This window comes from Strigops habroptila, assembly GCF_004027225.2.
Source record: "Strigops habroptila isolate Jane chromosome 13 unlocalized genomic scaffold, bStrHab1.2.pri S16, whole genome shotgun sequence".
Taxonomy (NCBI): domain Eukaryota; kingdom Metazoa; phylum Chordata; class Aves; order Psittaciformes; family Psittacidae; genus Strigops; species Strigops habroptila.
The window spans coordinates 10,440,544-10,459,155 of NW_022651054.1; the positions used below are offsets into that span (position 1 = coordinate 10,440,544).

General features: G+C 53.6%; 1 protein-coding gene and 1 long non-coding RNA gene across 6 annotated transcripts; one reads left to right on the forward strand and one right to left on the reverse strand.

Annotated features, from left to right (window-relative positions):
• Positions 1–3,345: 3,345 nt before the first annotated feature.
• LOC115601783 lies at positions 3,346–10,919 on the reverse strand. Of its 4 annotated transcripts, XR_003989494.1 has the most exons (5): positions 10,816–10,917; positions 10,487–10,713; positions 8,063–10,309; positions 3,635–3,783; positions 3,346–3,549 (listed from the first exon to the last, which is right to left on the reverse strand). It is a non-coding gene; the product is annotated as an uncharacterized LOC115601783 (long non-coding RNA). The 4 variants fall into 4 exon arrangements; XR_003989493.1 differs by having other exon boundaries at positions 3,346–3,783; XR_003989495.1 differs by lacking the exon at positions 10,487–10,713 and having other exon boundaries at positions 3,346–3,783; positions 10,816–10,905.
• Positions 10,920–11,100: 181 nt separating this feature from the next.
• LHX1 (LIM homeobox 1) lies at positions 11,101–17,125 on the forward strand. 2 transcript variants are annotated; one of them, XM_030472182.1, is made up of 5 exons: positions 11,101–12,236; positions 13,387–13,613; positions 13,888–14,165; positions 14,758–14,923; positions 15,267–17,125. In XM_030472182.1, exons 1-5 carry the CDS (start codon positions 12,067–12,069, stop codon positions 15,644–15,646), a joined length of 1,221 nt encoding a protein of 406 aa, XP_030328042.1. In that variant the 5' UTR covers positions 11,101–12,066; the 3' UTR covers positions 15,647–17,125. The 2 variants fall into 2 exon arrangements, with proteins under 2 accessions (XP_030328042.1, XP_030328041.1); XM_030472181.1 differs by having other exon boundaries at positions 11,224–12,236; positions 15,264–17,125.
• Positions 17,126–18,612: the final 1,487 nt, after the last annotated feature.

The window sequence follows — 18,612 nt, forward strand, 5'->3', positions numbered from 1 at the left end:
CAGTCCAATGCGTTTCAGGCTCGTATTTGGTTAAAACTGGTGGGTTTGGTTGAATTTGCTGCTGTAAATGCACTGACTAAGGCTGAGCTGATGGAAGCTGGGTGTCAGGGTGTCTCTGAGAGAGGGTCAAACTCTTTGTTTTCACTAAATCTGCATCAAATCAGGCTTTTGCATGATGTGGCTCTGTGTAAATCCCGCTCCTGATTGACTCAATCCAGGGAAGTAATCCTTGTTTTAGCTGAATTACGTGTATCTGGCCACCTCTTTTCACACTGGACTCAACCAAGGCTACTGAGGCTGCCTGTGCCCCTCCTGACCTCCCCTGTGCTCCGGGTAAGGAATTCCCAACTTTTCACTGGGCCTGGATGGAGCCAGGAGGATGGAGAAGGAAACGAGAAGGAGGAGGAGGCTCCTTCCTCCACTGAGTTTCAGCCCTCATCGTGGTGCTCAGGCTTCACTCTGGCTTAACTAAGACTTCTCAGCTCCTGGGTGTGAAGTTAAACGAGTGCTTAAAAGCTTGATCCTGAGCCATGGAAGTTGGATGTTTTTCCATTGGCTTGTGGAGGAGCAGGATCTGGCCTCAGGTCCCTGCGGGTTTAGGCCAGAGGGCTCCATGCCTGGTGGGTCCTGCCCTTAACAAAGGAGAAAGCAGAGAAAAGGAAAGGAAAAACATGGGGAAAATGAGGAATGTTGGAATGAAGTTGTGCTTGTTCAGCTCCCCCAGATGCCCAGGTCTCCGTCATTAATATTAAGCAATCCCTGACAACACCACTCTGCATTTTCCCAAAGAATAACTATCAGCCTGGAAAAGCAACCTGGAAATGCTCAAAATTCAGTGCAATGTCTCATCTATCGAGGCCTTTATGATAAATGTAACAACAGCTATGCCAAAAAATGAAATACAATTAAAATGTAGAAAATTGACATTTGGAATGGAGCTGGGATGCGCTGGAAACGCCATCACCTCATCGACAAGGGGGGGACCTGCAGCCCTCTATAAACCCCAATGATACAGGCTAATTTATATGCAGTTATTCGCGTGTGCAGTAAATTCCAATTATGTTTACAGATGTCTGCTTAACATTTATGGAAAAGGAACCTCAGCATGTCTGAAATATCCTTATAAGGGTTTGGATGGGGCTATCTCTGCTTTTTTCCTTCCTCTTTTTACCAACACCAATTTAATTATATTTTGCAGATTTAGAAAAAACACCCTCCTCCAGCTGAGCTCTCTGATAGCAGGTTTAGCATCTAATGCACAGATTTGGGCTGTGTGACCGTTTCAGAGGTGTTTTAACTGTACTGGGTTTGTTTTCCTATAAAACTCAGGAGTTGAGTTGATATTTTAAGACACACACACAAAATAAACAGGAATAAGTGCAGTAAAAGATGCACAGGTTCCCAAATTGCTCCCTGTCGGAATGATCTTTATTCTTTGTCTTGGAATTTCTTTATTTAAAAGAAATACTCCATTGCTCATCACATGGTGGCATTTTGCCCTTGGCTGCCTGAAGACCCCTCGCTCCCATCCTTGGGGTTCTCTGTGGAAGGTGTTTCTCACCATTCTCCTCTATGGACCTGCACATTCCCTCCTCCTCCTCTTTCCATGTTTAGCTGCAGTTTCATATCCTGTTGTGTGTTGTTGCTGCTGGGGACTGTAGTGTTGGTGGGGCTGATCCTATTGTGTCCCTGGGTCTGGGCTCTAAAGGCAACTGCAGCCCCAGGAGGTGACAGCCCCATGGGGGGACCTGCCTGGCCCAGCCTTGCTCCTTTCCTTTCACAAGCTGGACTTCGAGGGGGGGAATTTCACCCAAAGAAAAGGGTATTTTCTGCTAATTCCAAACCTGCTGGTTTCAAACCTTTTTCCTTCTCTTTCTCTCTAAATTTGGAACACTCACAGTTATTACAGCGTGTTGTGTGAGCAGCATCATAGACGCACGTCACTGCAGATGTGTCCGTCTGGGGACAGAGCGTGTCCAGCCGGGCTCCAAGCACCAGGCATAGCCCTGACATGAGCCCAGCGTGTCCGAGATAAGAAACAGAAGGGTCAGGATGCTTTATTGGTGCCTACATCCACTCACTTCTCCTCTGGAAAGCAAAGGTGATGCACACTCGCCTCCAGGGCTCTGGACACCAACCCTGGTGTCCTCAATGCCATCAAGTCCCTGAACACAATTGTCCCTGTCCGTGTCTGGTGATTCATGTTAAGCTGGCACAGCAGCTCGCGGGGGTGGTGCAGACCCTGGAGGTGTGGAAAAGCTTTTTCCATGGTCATTTTTAAAGCTAAACAAGTCGGTGTCTTACGTATGAGAGTACTTGAATTCAAATAGGGGAATGAAAACTGCATCAGTAGTTGGAAATGGCATTTCCCTCCTGCGTGAAGCATCAGCCCTGTAGAATATTAATTGGGGGTTTTAAAAGCTACAGTAGGAAATCATCTTCCAGAGCACACACAGCCCTAAACCATTCCTCAAACACTGGAGCAATCCGGCAGCACCGGAGGACTCTGCGTGTTTGCTTGTCCAGCCTGTGGACGGTGGTGGGAAGGGAACCTTTCTGTGGGCTTCCTTGTGCAGGGATATAATCTCCTGCAGGTATGCAGAGAAGATTTGTTTGGAATTAACACCTTATTGATTCTGTGCAAAGCCATCCGAGGGAGCAGAGATTACGCACAGCGCCCGGCAGGCACCCGCAGAGCTCCATCGGCTCCGCTCTCCCGCTGCATTTCACCTTGTGCACAGGCACCACAGTGATGGAGCTGCTACAAACACCGTGGGCTGGCCCGGCAAAGTGAAAGGAAACTCTTTCCTTCACAAGCTTTGGAGCAGCTTCTCTGGTTTTACAAGAGAAGTGACATAAGATTTGGTGAGGGTTTAGGTTGGTTTGAGAGGATGCGGTTGATCCGGGACTTGGAGATCAGTCCAGGGACTCGCTGCAAAGCTCAGGTTGGGATGAGGATAACACCCAGGCTCTTCCACAGAGGTTAAGTGACCCTTTGGGAGGCCCTGATGGCATTCTTACCTTGGCTGGCAGCAGGCAGGCCAGGGATGAGGGCAGTGGGTTTCAATATCTATGGTACGAGGTGGGATGGAGTGTTTGTCCTCATAGCCATCAGCCCAGCAAGTGTTAAAATGAGACATTTCAGAGAGGGAGAGAAGAGGAAGAGCTCTTCTGTTGTTAGAGTAACTTGTTTGATCTGAGAGCATATGTGGAATAAATGCACCAGATTTTAAACAAGGAGTTCTGTTTATTAGCACAACCTTAAGGAAATAAATGGTATGTCATTAGAAGTGATGTCTTCTCACCAGCCATCATTATTATTAACACATTTATCTAATAGCCACGAGAATTTCTTTCAGCCATTTATTCTGGAATCTTACAGGCTTTATAAATATTAACTAATTATAGCAGTGAAGGTTTTATTTCAGCAACTGGGAAAATGCACATTGGTCAGGAATTCTGCAGACTCAGAGTTTATGAGTCTGAACATAGAATCGTCAAATGGTTTGGTGTGGAATGGTTTCCATTTTCATATGTACATAGCATGATCTGCAGGTCAGCACAGAATAGATCCTTCAGGTAACTGTTTACCAGTGAAAATGGTTTAATTTCACCATTTACAGGAGAAACATACCTTGTAAAACTGCTCACTAGGATTTGGGGCTGCTCCCCAGATAAGTGACCCTCCATTTGATACGAGGTTTACTTGTTGTAAGGAGAACAGGCTCCTGTGCCGTTGTGGTTATGCTGGTTTGGGGCTGGATGCTCCAGAGCCACCTTCACCTGTGGATAGAGAGAGGTGAGAAGAGCACACTGGGACCTGGCTGATGTGAAGTTCTCATGAGTAACTCGTGAGTAACAAGTTATGACAGGCCGTGGGTGAGGAGGGGAGCAGGGAGGTGTCTCCCAGCCACTGATAAGCTGTTCTGGTTACGTAGCGCCATACATGCCTGTTTGTGGTGTGAGAAGCTGTGAGGTGTGATGTTGACAGCCTGCTGCCAGGACTTCAACAAAGAACCATGCCTTGGAAATACCAAACGGGAGAAAGCCCAGTTCCAACTGTGGCATAACAAAGCCAGGGCTGAGCAGCCTTTTGCATGAAATTTTTCCACTTTGGAAAGATAATGTTGCTGTGGGGCTGCGTTTCCAGTGCAGGTGATGCTCTCCAGTGCTTCCAGACCCTGGAACCTCATCCAAGCCCGCTACAGCCGCCTGGGAGGGCAACACGGATAGGGCCTGGAGGGGTTTTCTTTCCCTATCCACCAGGGAACACAATATGGAAAGGAACTGAGAGGTGATGGAGTCTGAAGGGTGCAGTGTATCTGGGTGGGAGTTGGGAGATTTGCTTTGTGCCCATCTGTGGGTGACCCTCAGAAAGCTGCTCCCCATCCCACAGGGATCTCCAGGTCCAGCTGGAATATGAGTGACAAAGATGATAAGGAATGGTTGTTTCAGAGTAATATGTGTATTTTAATGTGAGCTTCTGAGCATGGAGGATTGGTCCTTGGTAACACTGGTGTGTGGCTCTGCCCTGCATGGGGCAGAGTATGGCAGAGCATCAGCAGGCAGGGCCCTCCTGGGATGGAGCTCTATCCCAGCTCCTCCTGGAAAAATTAGCTGAAACTAATGAAATTTCACATTCTAGAACAAAATGATCTGTTTTCATCTTGAAAACAGTGTACTGATGCACTTCAGAGTACTGGGCTTGTGGCCGTGCGTGCCATACCCTTGCTGTAGCATCAAAATAAGCCGTGTGTGAGTACAGCCAAACTTACAACGTCACATACTATACAAAGGGGAGAGAATGAGTTTGAAGTGTGCATTTTTTTAATCAAACAACATGTTTGGCCACATCTCCTCACGGCAATGCCCCAGTTTCACACCGTTTTCTATAGGTGACCCTATAGAAATGCCCTGCTCCATTCGCAGCTCAGGTGTCACGAGCAGCGTGTGCTGTGCTGTGCTAACGAGCCCTGTCTGGAGCATGCTGGTGACCTCTTTAATTGCATCCATGCTCACAGCATAGGAGGGACAAGCACTCAGCTCCTGCCCTATACCTGGCTCTCACCTCCCTGGCCCAGGCAGACAGAATGTGCTGAGCCACAGACACCCAACACCCAGGAACTTTGTTGGGCTCAGGCTGTGTGAGCTCATCTGCCTCGGTCCGTGTGTGTTTGATGGAGCAGGGCAAAAGCAGGGCATGCTGGCCAGACCCTCCGCGCCCTGTCAGGAACCCTAAAATAGAAGCATATATAAATAGGGGGTGACATAGGATGTTATATAGTAACGTGGTATCAAATTGTAGAATCTATATATAGAAGATTAATCAGTGGTGGGGACTAAGCAGACATATAAATGCAGCCAGGAGCTCTGGCTTCATTTTCACAGCAGTGAGGGAAGTCCCCTGTGCTGTGGTACCTGGTCCAGGTGATGCTGCTTTATCACCATGAACCCAGACCTGCTCCTGCATTCAAGGCCGGGTTGGACACAGGGGCTTGGAGCAACCTGCTCTAGTGGAAGGTGTCCCTGCCCGTGGCAGGGGGTTGGAACTGGATGAGCTTTACAGTCCCTTCCAACCCAAACTATTCTGTGATCTATGATTCTGTGCTCCACAGCAGGTAGGCAGAGGGCAGTGCTGGTTTCCCACCACCACAGGCATATTATCTCTCTATTTTATTGGGATAGTCCTATTTTTTCCTTTATATCAATTATTTTTCTCAAACACTCTGCATGAGGGGGATGGCAGACACCCAAAGCTGACGCTCTGCTCATGACAAAACCCCTTTTGCATTGGGAACCCTTTTCTCCAACTGTTTGCTGAGGATGCAGCAGCCCTTTCTCTGTGCACATCTGGGAAGCCAGCGACAGTGGTCTGGAGAGAAAAGTCCGTGCAGCTCCTCCTTTCTAAGCAGGAAGATCTGATCCTGCTGGGTTGGAAAGCGCTGTCCCCCCTCAGAAAGAAGAAAACCAGAGAATTTGCCCAGAATCAGGTCATTATTAGGAGCAGGGAAAAGCTCTGGACACTCTCTTCCCTCCGCCACTGCCGCTGCACAAGATCCCTTGTACGTGTTAGATGGGTGGCTGAGATTGACTCTCACTCCCAGGGAAGTTCAGCGACTGTGAAATTAGTAAATTACACAGGCCCACAGAACTTGGAAAAACAATATAATCCTGGGGGAACTGAAATAATTAATTTGCTAATCAACTACACCTTGCTTTTTTTAATTTGCAAATAGCACTCGGGTTTGTTTCCCCATTTCAGCCGCCTGAAGAGCAGCGGGATTTCGGGCAGCAAAGGCCAAGGGATGCGGGGCAGAGCTGAGCAGTGACCCCAGCAAGCGCTGGGTGATGCTTTTTGGGGGGGCTCTGGATGCAAACCCCGGATCCAGGCACTAACTTGCGAGGGAAGAGCCGGTTCCTGGTTTGTCTTTTGGTCTCGCTGCACCCGTTGTTTGCTTTAAATCATTTCAAATGCGGAGGTTGTCAGACAAGACAATTAACATGGGGAAGGGGGAAAGTATTACCATCCATTATTTGCCATAACATGAATTTAAGCCAGGAAGTCAAATGATAAAATATGTGGTGAAAAGTGGTGGTGGTGGGAGTGCCTCAATGAGTAATAGCCCTGGGCTTCTGAGCCTTGAACTTAACGCGCTAAGTAAATCCCCGAGGTCAAAAAGTAGGAAAATTGTTGCAGCTTGGGGAGATATATTTTAACTTTGCAAAGGGTCCTGGCAAACCCTCTGCTGGGGTTCGGGGAGAGGAGGATGGAGAGCGGTGCGCTGCGATGGTGGGTGACTGCAGCCGCTCCGGAGCGGCTCGGGCCGGCGGTCGGGGGATGGTTCCTTGTTTTGGGGCGAAAAAAATCAATATATCTATGTATATATGTAGATAAAAGCGGAGAGGAGTGCGCCGGAGCGGGGCTATCGGGGTGTTCTGTCGCGGCGGGCGGGTCCCCAGCGCCGCGGCGAGAAGCGATCGAGGCGCCGACGGGGCCCCCCGGGGCTGGGGGGAACCGGGAGGGGGTTCGGGGGTCCCCGCTCCGCTCCAACTCTTCCCCTTTAAACCCTGTTTCTCCCGCCCGAGCTGACCACGGCGCTGGATTTATGGCGAGCGCTGTTTTGGCAGAAATCCCCCCGAGCCTCCCCTCAGCCCTAAATCCCCAGCCCGCGCTCCCTGGGAGACCTCCTGACACAGAGCATGCCAAAACAGCTTCGTTTTGCCTATGCATTAGCAATCTATTTTACCTTTTTGACATCTCTCACACATAAAACCGTAAGAGAGAAATAAAATATCTGTCTCTGGGCGAAAATAAAGCTTTGCCTCCCTCCTGATCTATAGGATATAAAATAAAGCCATGGCTTTGATAGTGGCTTTTCCTTATACCGGAGTTGCTTTTGCACACACGGAGACAATGAAGATGGATGAGCGGGATCGGTGCGTCCTCCCGGGGTTTGTTTCACCCTCTTTTTTTATAGTCTCCCCCCGCCTCCGCCACCTCTTTACTTTTCTTTCTTCTCTCTTTTATTCGTCTTTTATCTGCCCTTTTCTCTCTTTAACAAGGGGAAGAATCCCCTTCGGCTGTCACACACAGCCCTGCCCCGACCCCCAGCCCGCTCCCGGGTGGGCTCGGGCCCCTTCCCGGGCTCTTTTTCTTTTCCCGGGGAATTTCCCCTTTCCCGGGCACTTTTCCCGGGCACTTTTCCCTTTCCTGGGTACTTTTCCCCTTCCCCTCGGCCGGCAGCTCTCAGTCAGACACAGAGGCGCACACCTCGGATTTGGAATTATTTATTAACTCTATTTCCCATAAACAATGCATGAGCTTCGAGTGTAAGCGACAACATTTAGCGACATGGAAAGAAACCGGGGGGGGGGGGGGGCGGAGTGGGGGGAGCTAATCAAGGGGGCAGGAGAATAAATAAGGCCATGGAAAGGCGAGCAGAGCCGGGGGACGGTGCCGAGTTCCCCCCCGGCATCGCCCCGAGCGCGGCAGAACCAACCGGGACGCTCCGATAAGTAATATAAGGAATTTTTTGGGAGTCCAAGCTCCTCTAAAACAAACCTGGCGCGTCGATGGCTCCTCTCCAGCAACGGGGTTACTGCGCGGGGTTGTTCTACCGGCTTTAATTACATCTTCAGTGTTTGGTTAGGGCAGCGGCCGCGGAGATATTTAATAGGCGGAGGAGCTTTTCCTGCGGGGAAAAGTTTGGGAAGGGGAGAAGGGGTGACACACATACCCCCCGTCACCCGCGCTGTCCCCCCCAGCGCTGCCCGGGATGCTCCGACCCGCCGCGGTGCTCCCCGGTAGATGCGGGAGCAGCGCTCCCCCGGGATGCGGAGGGGTCCGGGAAGGAGGGAAAGAACAGGGATAGACACGGAGAACGCGTCGGTGCCCGAGCGGGAGGGACGGTTCTTCCTCGGCTTCGCTCGGGGGGATGCGCCGCAGCGGCGGTGGCCCCGGGGCTCTGCCGGTGGCCGGGCGAGCGGCTCCGGTGTTTGTACAGCACTAGTGCCCCGTAAAGGAGAGAGAAATCCCATTACCGATGGGCGCAGCGGTGTAGAAAGGCTGCTGATAACCGGGATGATGTTTAACTAAAAAGACGGGAACGACACCTATAAAATGCAAATTCAAACGCGCCTGAAAGGGGCTGGTTTTATTTTCCCTTCTGTATCAGATTTAAAATAAATTTGAGGGAGTTTTTTTATTATTAACATTATTTTACTCTTTTAATTTCCCTGGTTTTGGGCTCCGGGGCCGCTCGGCTCTGAGCACCCCGCCCGGTTCTCCCCCAGGGTACGGATGGGCTCGGCCCCGCCGCCCCATCACCGTGGACTTGGGTCCGGCCGGGATCGGGCCTGGGCGAAATGCGAAATACAATGAAAAACCAAACTAAAATGAAATCAAATCCCTACCCCATGCGCTGTGCCCGGCCGGGCCCTGCCGTGCCGCCCATCCCCGTGGCTTGTGGGGATTTCTCCCGTTCCCTCATCCCCCGTGGGTGCCCCCCTCCGTGTCCCGCGGGCGACCGGCCTCGGCGGGGTTTTGTTTTCTCGGAGCCTGCTGAGAACAGCGCCGGTATTTTCACCGCTCAGATACCCGCTCAGAGCCGGGGTCCGCCTTCCCCGGGGTGGGGAGTTTGGCCCTTGGACACCCCACGGCAACGGGGATGTGCGTGTACTGGGAGGGTCAGGGAGCTCCGCCGGTAAATCACTACCGCGGCACGGCGGGTACCGGGTACGGCGGGCTCCGGTCCCCGGGGGACCGGACGGGATCAGGGTGGGGATAGGGGCGCAGTGGTGTGTGCCCGCCTCGGCGTCCCCGGGCCCTGCGCGGAGCCGTCGGGGCGGGAGGGGCAGGGGACAACCAGCTGCTTTCGCTAACGCCTGGGAAAGGAGAGAGAAAAAACACAACAAAATCGCTGTGAAAACCTGGTGCTTGATGGACATAAGCTGCTCATCTCCCTCCCCTCATTCATCCCCACCGCCACATGTCACAGGGGGCCGCGGTCAAAGGGAAGGGTCCCGTGACGCCAGCCCGCAGCTGTCGCCTTCCCGGGCGGCGGAACGGGGCCCGCTCCGCCTGGGAGCGGCCCAGCTGCGGGCACCGGCCGGGGGGCGCCCGCCCGGGCCTCCATTGATCCCGCAACCGCCGGCAAAGCAAAGCAACAGCTGGGCGGGGACGCGGAGCGCCCTGCGCGGCCCCGACGGGGCGGGGATGGCCGGTTCCAGGGACACCGGGGCGGGGGACGGACGGACACAGGGCCCGCGGCTTTTAAACAACCGGAGGAACACGGAGGGGCGCCTCGGCACGGGGAGATGCTCTTCGGGCCAGGGCAGGCCCCGCACCCCGAGCCAGGCCCCTCCGCCCCAGACCGGAGCCCCGCGCCCCGGCACCGGAGAGGGTTTTCCTGCCTTCGCTTCCTTTTTATATGTTCCAATTTCTTCTTCCTTCACTTTTTAATTTTTCTTCCCAAGGACGAGGAAAAGAGACATGAAAGGGGGAACGAGGGATGCTGCGGGCTCCGGGGCGGGCTTCCGCCAACCCCCGTGCCCGGGGCAGCCGTGGAAGGTGCGCGCCCCGCCGCCGTGTGTATAACCCGCTCGGGCCCTTTAGTCCGCCGTTTCCCTCCTAATTCCCCGCCAGAGGATCAACCTTCCCGCGACGGGGGCAAGCGCGGGGGCTCCGCCGCGGCGGGGGGCCGGGCCGGCCCCGGGCCCGGCGGTGACACCTCCCCGGAGCGGTGGCTCCCGCCGGGCAGCAAAGAGGAATCACGTCCCTCCTAAACCGGCCCGGAGACCGACCGGGCATCTGGAAGGTAAAAGCAAAGGAATTTTTATTTGCCAAAAAAAGACCCCAACAACTACTAAAAAAGTACATCAGCGGCAGCGCTGCGAGCGCCGGTAACGGAATCACCGCCAAGTTATCGGCGCCTTCCCTCTGCCCGCAGCGGCCGGGCGGCCCCGGGGCCCACCGCTCCCTCCTTACCGTCGGAGTGCCCCGGGCCGCGGCCCCGGCCCCTCCGCACCTTCCCTGCCGGGAAAAGCGACTCGCCGCGGGTGTGTTCCCGGCGGGGGGCACCGCACCGCCCTGCGGGAGGCTCCGCGCCCCCGCCCCCGGGGCCCGCAGTTTACGACGGGGGAAACCCCGTTAAACCGGGAAGTCGTTTGGCGCCACTTCTCAACCGTCGGCAACGGGAACCGGCCGGTGGGTGCCTATAACGGATGCACAACCCCGTAGGGGTGCCAGACCTCAACGACCGTCCCTGTTGCCCCCCGCCTTCCCCCCGCGCACCGGCACCGCACCGACACACCTACCGTCTGCAGCGCGCTCCCGGCGCTCCGAACGGGGCGCGCCTCGGCCGGGCCCGACCGGCGGCCGCCGCTCACTCACCCGCCCGCCCGTCCCTGCGCGGCGGCGCCCCGGCGGCTCTATAAAGGGGCGCGGACGCCCCGTCCGGCGGTGGCGCGGCGGGCGCGGGAAAAAGGGGGGGGGGTGACGGGGACGGCAGCGGCGACGGCGGCGATTGGCCGGGACCGGCGGTGACGTGTGCGCGCGGTGCATAAGGCTGCGGCCGCGGGGCTGCCGGGAACATGCAGAGCGCCCTGCGCGGCCGGGACGGCGCGGCCCGCGCCGCTCTCTGCCCGCCCTGCCCTGCCCGGCCCGGCCCGGCCCGGCCCGCCGCCGCCCCGGGAGGCTCCACTGCAGCCGGCAGCACCGGGCGATGCCGCGCCGGCTCGGCGGGGACGCGGCCGGCCGCCGCGGGTAGCGCGCAGGGCGGTGCGCGGGGGTAGGTAGGAAGGAGCCGGGCGCGACGGCACCGCCGAGACGTCGAGGGAGAGAGGCAAAAAAAAAATAAGGAGAGGAGAAAGAGGCGAGAGGACGGAGCGAGGAGCTGCGGAGCGTCCCCCCCCTCCCCGCGTAAGGACGGCGGCCCGCTCCGCTCCGCGGGCGCGTAGCGCCATGTCGCCGCGGCCGCGGGCAGAGCCCTTCTGAGCGCGGCGGCCCCATGTCTCCGTTTGTCGTTTATTCCTTTTTAATTTTGTATTTTGATTTTGATTTCTCTTTGGGAAAAGCACTTTGACTCCTGACTGCTCTACCTCAGACCTGAGAAAAACTCGTCACTCGCTTTTTGCCGTTGGGTTTTGGTTTTTATTTCCTTTTATTTTTTTTTTTTCCCTTTTTAATCGATTTTAATTTTTACGAGCGCCGATCTTTCTGTCGTTGTCGTTTTCTCGTTCCTGTTCTTACTCTCGTTGTTGCTGTCGTGGTTGGTAGCGGCCGGGACCCTGCGGTGTGTGGAAGCGCTGGTCTCCTCGGGCAGTGGGTGGTTTCTCCTGTGTTATCCCTCCTAGGACACTCGAACGAAGATTTTTTTTTTGCTTCCTCCCTTTTCTTTTTCTCCTCCTTCACTTCTCCGAAGCTTTTAAAACAAACACAAATTTTAAGCAGAGCCTCCGCCGGTGTTGTCGTCTTTAAAAAATCTATATATTTTGATTTTTTGTTTTTTTTTTTTTTTGCTTGACATCTGGGAAACCGACCCCCGCTCTCAGAACTAACCAAAGACAATGGTTCACTGTGCAGGCTGCAAAAGGCCAATCTTGGACCGGTTTTTGTTGAATGTACTGGACAGGGCTTGGCATGTGAAGTGTGTTCAGTGCTGTGAATGTAAATGCAATTTGACAGAGAAATGCTTTTCGCGAGAAGGCAAGCTTTACTGCAAAAACGACTTCTTTCGGTAAGTACCGGGCCCCTGCCTGCGGCCGTAGCTCCTCCGCAGCCGTTTCTCGTCTCCCTTTTTCCCTTTTTAGTTTCTATTTGCTTTCCCCCGTTGTCAGCGTGACTCACAAACACCTTTTCCCCCGCACCCGTTGCTCTTCCTCCAGCCGGTCCCCCGGTGGGGGGGGGGGGGGTGTCAGGCCGGGGGAGGGCCCGGGCGCCCCGTCGAGGCCCGGCCGCGCTCCACTTGCCCAAAGTTGCCTCGGAACTATCGACCGGCGGGTCCCGGTGCTGCGGTCGCCGCCGCTGCAGCCGCTCTCCGCGGGCCCGGCATTGCCCGGAGCCGCCCCGGCGATGGAGGCCCGGTGCGGCGGCGCTCCGCGCCTCGGTGCGCGGCTCCGCTGGCCAGGCAACCCCCGTCAAATGGAGCCGGGACCGCCGGCGGATCGATGGAAGGGGCGTTGGGTACCGACACCCGCTCGCTGCTGCATCCCCCTCGCATCCCGGCGGGCTTCGCCGGAACGAATCCTGGGCCCGAGCGGGCCCCGGTGCTCCTGCCCGGCCGGGCCCGCCGCACACCGGCAGCGACAGGGGTGACCGGTTCGGGGCCGGGGTGCCCACCGGGCCATCCCCGCTGCACACCGGAGACAGCACCCGAGGCGCGCCACTCCGCTGACGGGCACCGAAAGGCCGCGGAGTGCCTCGGCGGAGCGGAGCGCCGCAGGCTCCGGTGCGGTTCTGGTGCGGATCCCCAGTGCCCGCCGGGCCTGAAGCGGCCGCGGCTACGGCCGATGCGCGGCCGCGGCCGGTCAATAACGAACAAGAATTTCTGTTTGATATTGATTAACGTGTCGTTAATTGTTGTGCCGGGGCGAGCCCCTGACATCGCCGCCCCGGTGCTGAATCGTCCCTCGCACTTCACCCGCCCCGGATCGGGTCCTTTTCCCTTTTTTTCTTCCCTTTTAATATATAATTCCAAGCATTCTCTGGTTAGGAAGGGAGAACGCTCCGGAGGGATAATGCTTTATTTTATGGAATGTCCTTTGCGCGGCCCGGCGGGGCGAGCGGAGGCCGCGGTGATGGGCGCGGGGCCGGGCTGCGGGCCGCTCTCGGCGGGCCCCGCGGCTCGGGCGGGCGGCGCTGACCCGTTGCCCGGCGTCTCCCTGCAGGTGTTTCGGGACCAAGTGCGCGGGCTGTGCCCAGGGCATCTCCCCCAGCGACCTGGTCCGCAGGGCGCGGAGCAAAGTATTCCACTTGAACTGTTTTACGTGTATGATGTGTAACAAGCAACTCTCCACCGGCGAGGAGCTCTACATCATAGACGAAAACAAGTTTGTTTGCAAAGAAGATTACCTAAATAACAGCAATACTGCCAAAGAAAACAGCCTGCATTCAGGTGAGGGAGCGCGGCCGCGGCGATGCGGGGATGCGCTCGGCATCCGCGGGGTGGGAGTCGCTCCGCTCCCGTCCCCTCTCCCTTTCTCCTCCTCTTCTCCCTTCTCTCCTTCTCTTTTCCCTTCTCCTCATCTCTTTTTACATACTTCTCTCCTATTTCTTCTCCCCTTCTCCTCTCCCTTCTCCCCTCCCCGGTCGTACCGGCCCGTCCCCGCGATCGGTGTTTCCTCCCGGCCGCCCCCAGTCTGAGCGTGCTCCGCTTTGCTCTCTCCCAGCCACCACCGGCAGTGACCCCAGCCTGTCCCCCGACTCCCAAGACCCTTCCCAAGACGACGCGAAGGACTCGGAAAGCGCCAACGTGTCCGACAAGGAGACGGGCAGCAACGAAAACGACGACCAGAACCTGGGGGCGAAGCGGCGGGGGCCCCGCACTACCATCAAAGCCAAACAGCTAGAGACTCTGAAAGCCGCCTTCGCGGCCACCCCAAAACCCACCCGGCACATCAGGGAGCAGCTGGCGCAGGAGACCGGCCTCAACATGCGGGTCATCCAGGTACCGCGGCCCCGGGCGCCGGGGATGCGCTGCCGCGGAGGGGCCGGTACTCGGGGGAAGCCCCGGGGCAACCCCCCGCCTCCCGTTTAAATCGTTATCACCGCGGCTGCCTGGTGAGGGCAGGGGCAGAGCCGCGGGTTTGTTTTAAAAAGTCCTAAAGGATGCTGCAAATGGTATCGAAATTAATAACCATAAATGTGAGGGGTTAATGGATAAATAAGAATGATAATACGCTGGAATTATTAAAGGGTTTATAAACCCGCGGCGCTGGGGGTAATGGGGGGTTAAAGGACCATTAAAGACGAGGTTAGATTGGAGAGGCTCAGTGTGAGGGTAATTAGGAGTAATCTTGTCAGGGTAATAAGAATTAACTCGATCATTCTTGACCTGCGGGCGGCGGGGAGCGGCCGCGGGGCCGCGGTCACGGGTGGGTTCGGCCGCGTTTGGAACGAGGAACAGCGCGGAGCGGGGTGCATCGGATCGGGTCCCCCCTGGAACGACCGGGAAACGGGGGGGGGGGGGGGTGTCCCGCGCTGCCGTGAGTGGAGCCCCCCCCCCCCCGTGACCGGCTCCTCTCCCGCCGCCCGCCCAGGTCTGGTTCCAGAACCGGCGCTCCAAGGAGCGGCGGATGAAGCAGCTGAGCGCGCTGGGCGCCCGGCGGCACGCCTTCTTCCGCAGCCCGCGCAGGATGCGGCCGCTGGTGGACCGGCTGGAGCCCGGGGAGCTCATCCCCAACGGGCCCTTCTCCTTCTACGGAGGTGGGTAACGCGCCCCCCCTCTGCCCTCTGGACACTCCGTGTCGCGATACCGCACCCCCGGATCCCCGCCCGCACCGGGGGCACCCCCGCTGCCGGTTCTGCAGACCAGGCACTGCTGGAAGGGCGGCCCCGGGAACCAGCCAGGCTGTTAGCACGTCCCCCCCACCCTGGCCAGGCCATCAGCACGTTCACTGCCTTGTGTTTGTCGAACTCTGGGTGACATTTGAAGCTCCCCCCCACCCCGCGTCCCCTTTACGCCGCCCTTAAAATGCACTCTCGTGTCTTTTCCACTCGGTTGCTTTGCCTGCGTGTTACCTTCCCTCTGTCTCTCCTTGCCCAGCAGATTATCAGAGCGAGTATTATGGCCCTGGAAGCAATTACGATTTCTTCCCGCAAGGACCTCCATCATCCCAAGCTCAGACGCCCGTGGATCTCCCTTTCGTGCCCTCCTCGGGGCCATCGGGCACCCCTCTGGGGGCCATGGACCACCCCCTGCCTGGACATCACCCCCCCAGCGAGGCCCAGCGCTTCACTGACATCATGTCGCACCCCCCGGGAGACTCGCCCAGCCCCGAACCCAACCTGCCCGGGTCCTTGCACTCCATGTCTGCGGAAGTTTTTGGCCCTAGTCCTCCGTTTTCTTCGCTATCTGTCAACGGTGGTGCTAACTACGGCAATCACTTGTCACACCCCCCCGAAATGAACGAAGCGGCTGTGTGGTAGCTTTAAAACAAACTGGGTCTAAGTAAGTGATGATCATCTAGTCTGCTTATTGTTACAGTGTACAGAAATGAATACATAGAACATCTCTCCTGCCCTAAGACAATATTACCTTGGGCACGAACTGAACCCAAACCGCTCCAAGGGAAGCTTTGCTCTAGACCAGGACAATCTCCGCGTTACGGTTGTATCCAACAAGCAAAGGGACTGACTTTTTTTTTGTACCATTGACAAAGGAACTGGTGAAGCTGTACAGTAAAGTGCTGCCATACCGTAGGATGGCGTGAGTGTGGTTACCCTGTCGGATGTCATCCTAAGAGCCACAATCCTTAGAAACTTCTCGTTTTAAAAACAAAAACCTATTAATAATTGAAAGAAGGAAAGGTCAAGGAAAAAAGGGGGAAAATAAAGCGTCAAGAACTCTAGCGTTCCTGGTTAAGGATGGTTCTGGCATTCTGAATTTGTTTGTTAATTTCTGTCTCTCAGAAAGTTCGCCAACAAGAAACTCTTTTTAGCTCCAGCCATTGCAGCCTGCAGACTACCAGGTGGGACAACTTTCCTTTTTTTTTTCCTTTCTCCTTTTTTTTTGTGTTTTCTTTTCCAAAATAGCAAATACTAAATGTTAAGCCCTCAGCACCAACTCTTCTACCTTCACAAAGCTACACGTACAAAACCTCCTCGGCATAGCGAAGGTCGCCAGACCTCTAAGGCAGAATGACTTGAAAACCAAGCAAACAAACAAACACAAAGTATTCTACCTTCACAGAGAGAGAAAAGCTAAACAAAAAAAGACTCTATTGAACTAAAAACAGTCAACTGTTTACGTCTAATGTTAAATTCAGGAGTTCAATGTTTTACTAATAAATCCTGTTTTAGAACCTCTTGTTCAAAAGCAAAAGATTTTGAGCAACCAACCAAAATAGTTCCTTTTTTCTGTTCTGTCGATGTTCTAACAGATTGCAGGGCTTGTGGTTCACTGTGCTAGTTTGTAAAAGGTGTTGTTTACAGAAGGCAAAGAAAAAACCCCACCAAACCCAGACAGTTGCCAAATAAAGTGAATCTATAGCACAAATACTGTAAGGTGCTTTGCACCAGCAACCCGAGAAGGTGTTTAAAAAGTGTTACAAGGTTTAAAAGAGGGGAAAAAAAAAAAAAAAAGACAAAAAACCCCAACATCTTTGCTAATTTTTAGTCCTGTTGAACATTCATGGAATTGTTAATATGACTTATATAGACCCACACAGGTTTTATTTTTGTGTCTTTAAAATAAAAGTCCAAAATATTTAAATTTTATGGTCAAATATGCAGTCAACAGCTGCTACTTTTTTCCTTTATATATTAAATTTCTCATATGTCTTTTATTGTTCAAATAAACCTAAGCTTGTGTGACCTCCAGTGCATATTAGACCATTCACTGTATGAAAGAAAACATGTTGGATAAAATTTGTGCGTTTTTAATAAAATTAGAAAATCTGATGTTTAGATAACTTGTGTTTCATTTGATGTTTGAAGCAATTTAAAATAGATTCTCTCGAGTTAAAGAGCCCTGAGAAAGCCTGATCCACTCCACTGATAATCCTGTAGAGCTCTTTTGCCTTGGTGCAAGCCTAAGCCCTGGCGTCGGCGCGCGTCGCCCTCAGCGGCAGCTCCAGCCTCTCCTTCCATCTCAGGCTCAGTTGTTGGAGCACAAACCCCACGTTAACGCTGTACGTGCAATTCCCCAATTGGAAACCAGTCAGGTTGTGAAATCTCTTCACTTGTCCTTTGAAAACAGATTCCAAATGCTTATTTTATGCGTAAACAAAGCTGTGTTGTCAATGTAAAAAGCGTGCCAAGATGCGGGTTTTAATGGGTCCATTTTTAGTTCAATTCATTCTCCAAAGGTAAATTTTCTTTGTTTTTTTCTCTTTTTCTTTTGTTTTCCTATTGGATGCTTTTGAACACACCATAACCTCAATGGCATGAAAGTAATTTTAATCCTTTTTCTTAGAGCTGATACAGAGTCAATTATTTCATAGCATTTGGTGTGTCTGAAGTTCTCCAAGGGGCAGAGAGGGAGAATATTTTGCTTTGCAGTAGATACAGGCTCATTTTCTGGGAGAAAAATGAAGCGAAACAAAAAAATCCTGGAGCCTCGTGAAATGACAGATTTAATGTTTTAATTCTAAATCACTGCAGAATCCCAAATACTCATTTCTTCAAAAAGAAGAGTCTCACTGGTTCCGAGAGGACTTTGACTTGTGTTAGACACAAAGGAGCAGGTTCAGTTCTGGAAAGTCACTGATTTAAATGTTTTCCACCTGCTGAGCTGCTAGAACAGGATGAGCTGTAATTGCAGCTCTTCCTCCATCTCTCAGCTGATAGTGACTCTGGCTTCTCTTTTATTTTATATAGACACAGAAATTGGTGTTAAAACAGCAACTTTTACCTTCCCAGAGATTCACTTATTTATCTCTTTGGACTGAGGGGGAAAAGAAGTATCAAAATGCTTTAAAGTTGTACAGTTTGTAATTTTCAATGGTGGTTTTTATTTTGTTCACAGCCTAATTTCTGTGCCCAGCAGAGGGGCCACCGAGATGAAGCAATAGTTCACTTTAAACACAAAATGTCTTATTTAATAATATAAAGATAAAAGAAAACCCCCTATCTGCAAGGGGTCTGTTAGTGTTTCTATAAAACTAATTCATGCTTTATTAAATATAGGGGAGACTTCTTAAACTCCTGGACTTGTGTCTAACTCATTTATTTGTCTTTTGTATGACTGCTCTGGTTTGTGGCTGTTTTGCATTTATATAAGCAAAGTAATGGGCGCTCTATTTATTACAAACTTTTACTTATCTGGGCAAGTGCTGTTGATAAATGCTGCTGTTTGTGCTTCTGGTCTCTGCTGCTGGTTTATTGCTGAATCAATTATTTTAAATGAGGATTTCACCAAATAGGCTGATTTTGTAGAAAACACGTTGTGCTGT

What these genes read in the sequence shown, in the direction of transcription:
- LHX1 (XM_030472181.1), top strand. Translation starts at nt 12,067, where the DNA reads ATGGTTCACTGTGCAGGCTGCAAAAGGCCAATCTTGGACCGGTTTTTG. An exon ending in TCAACATGCGGGTCATCCAG is followed by an intron (nt 14,166 to 14,757) that starts GTACCGCGGCCC and finishes CCGCCCGCCCAG; the next exon opens with GTCTGGTTCCAGAACCGGCG. An exon ending in GCCCTTCTCCTTCTACGGAG is followed by an intron (nt 14,924 to 15,263) that starts GTGGGTAACGCG and finishes CTCCTTGCCCAG; the next exon opens with CAGATTATCAGAGCGAGTAT.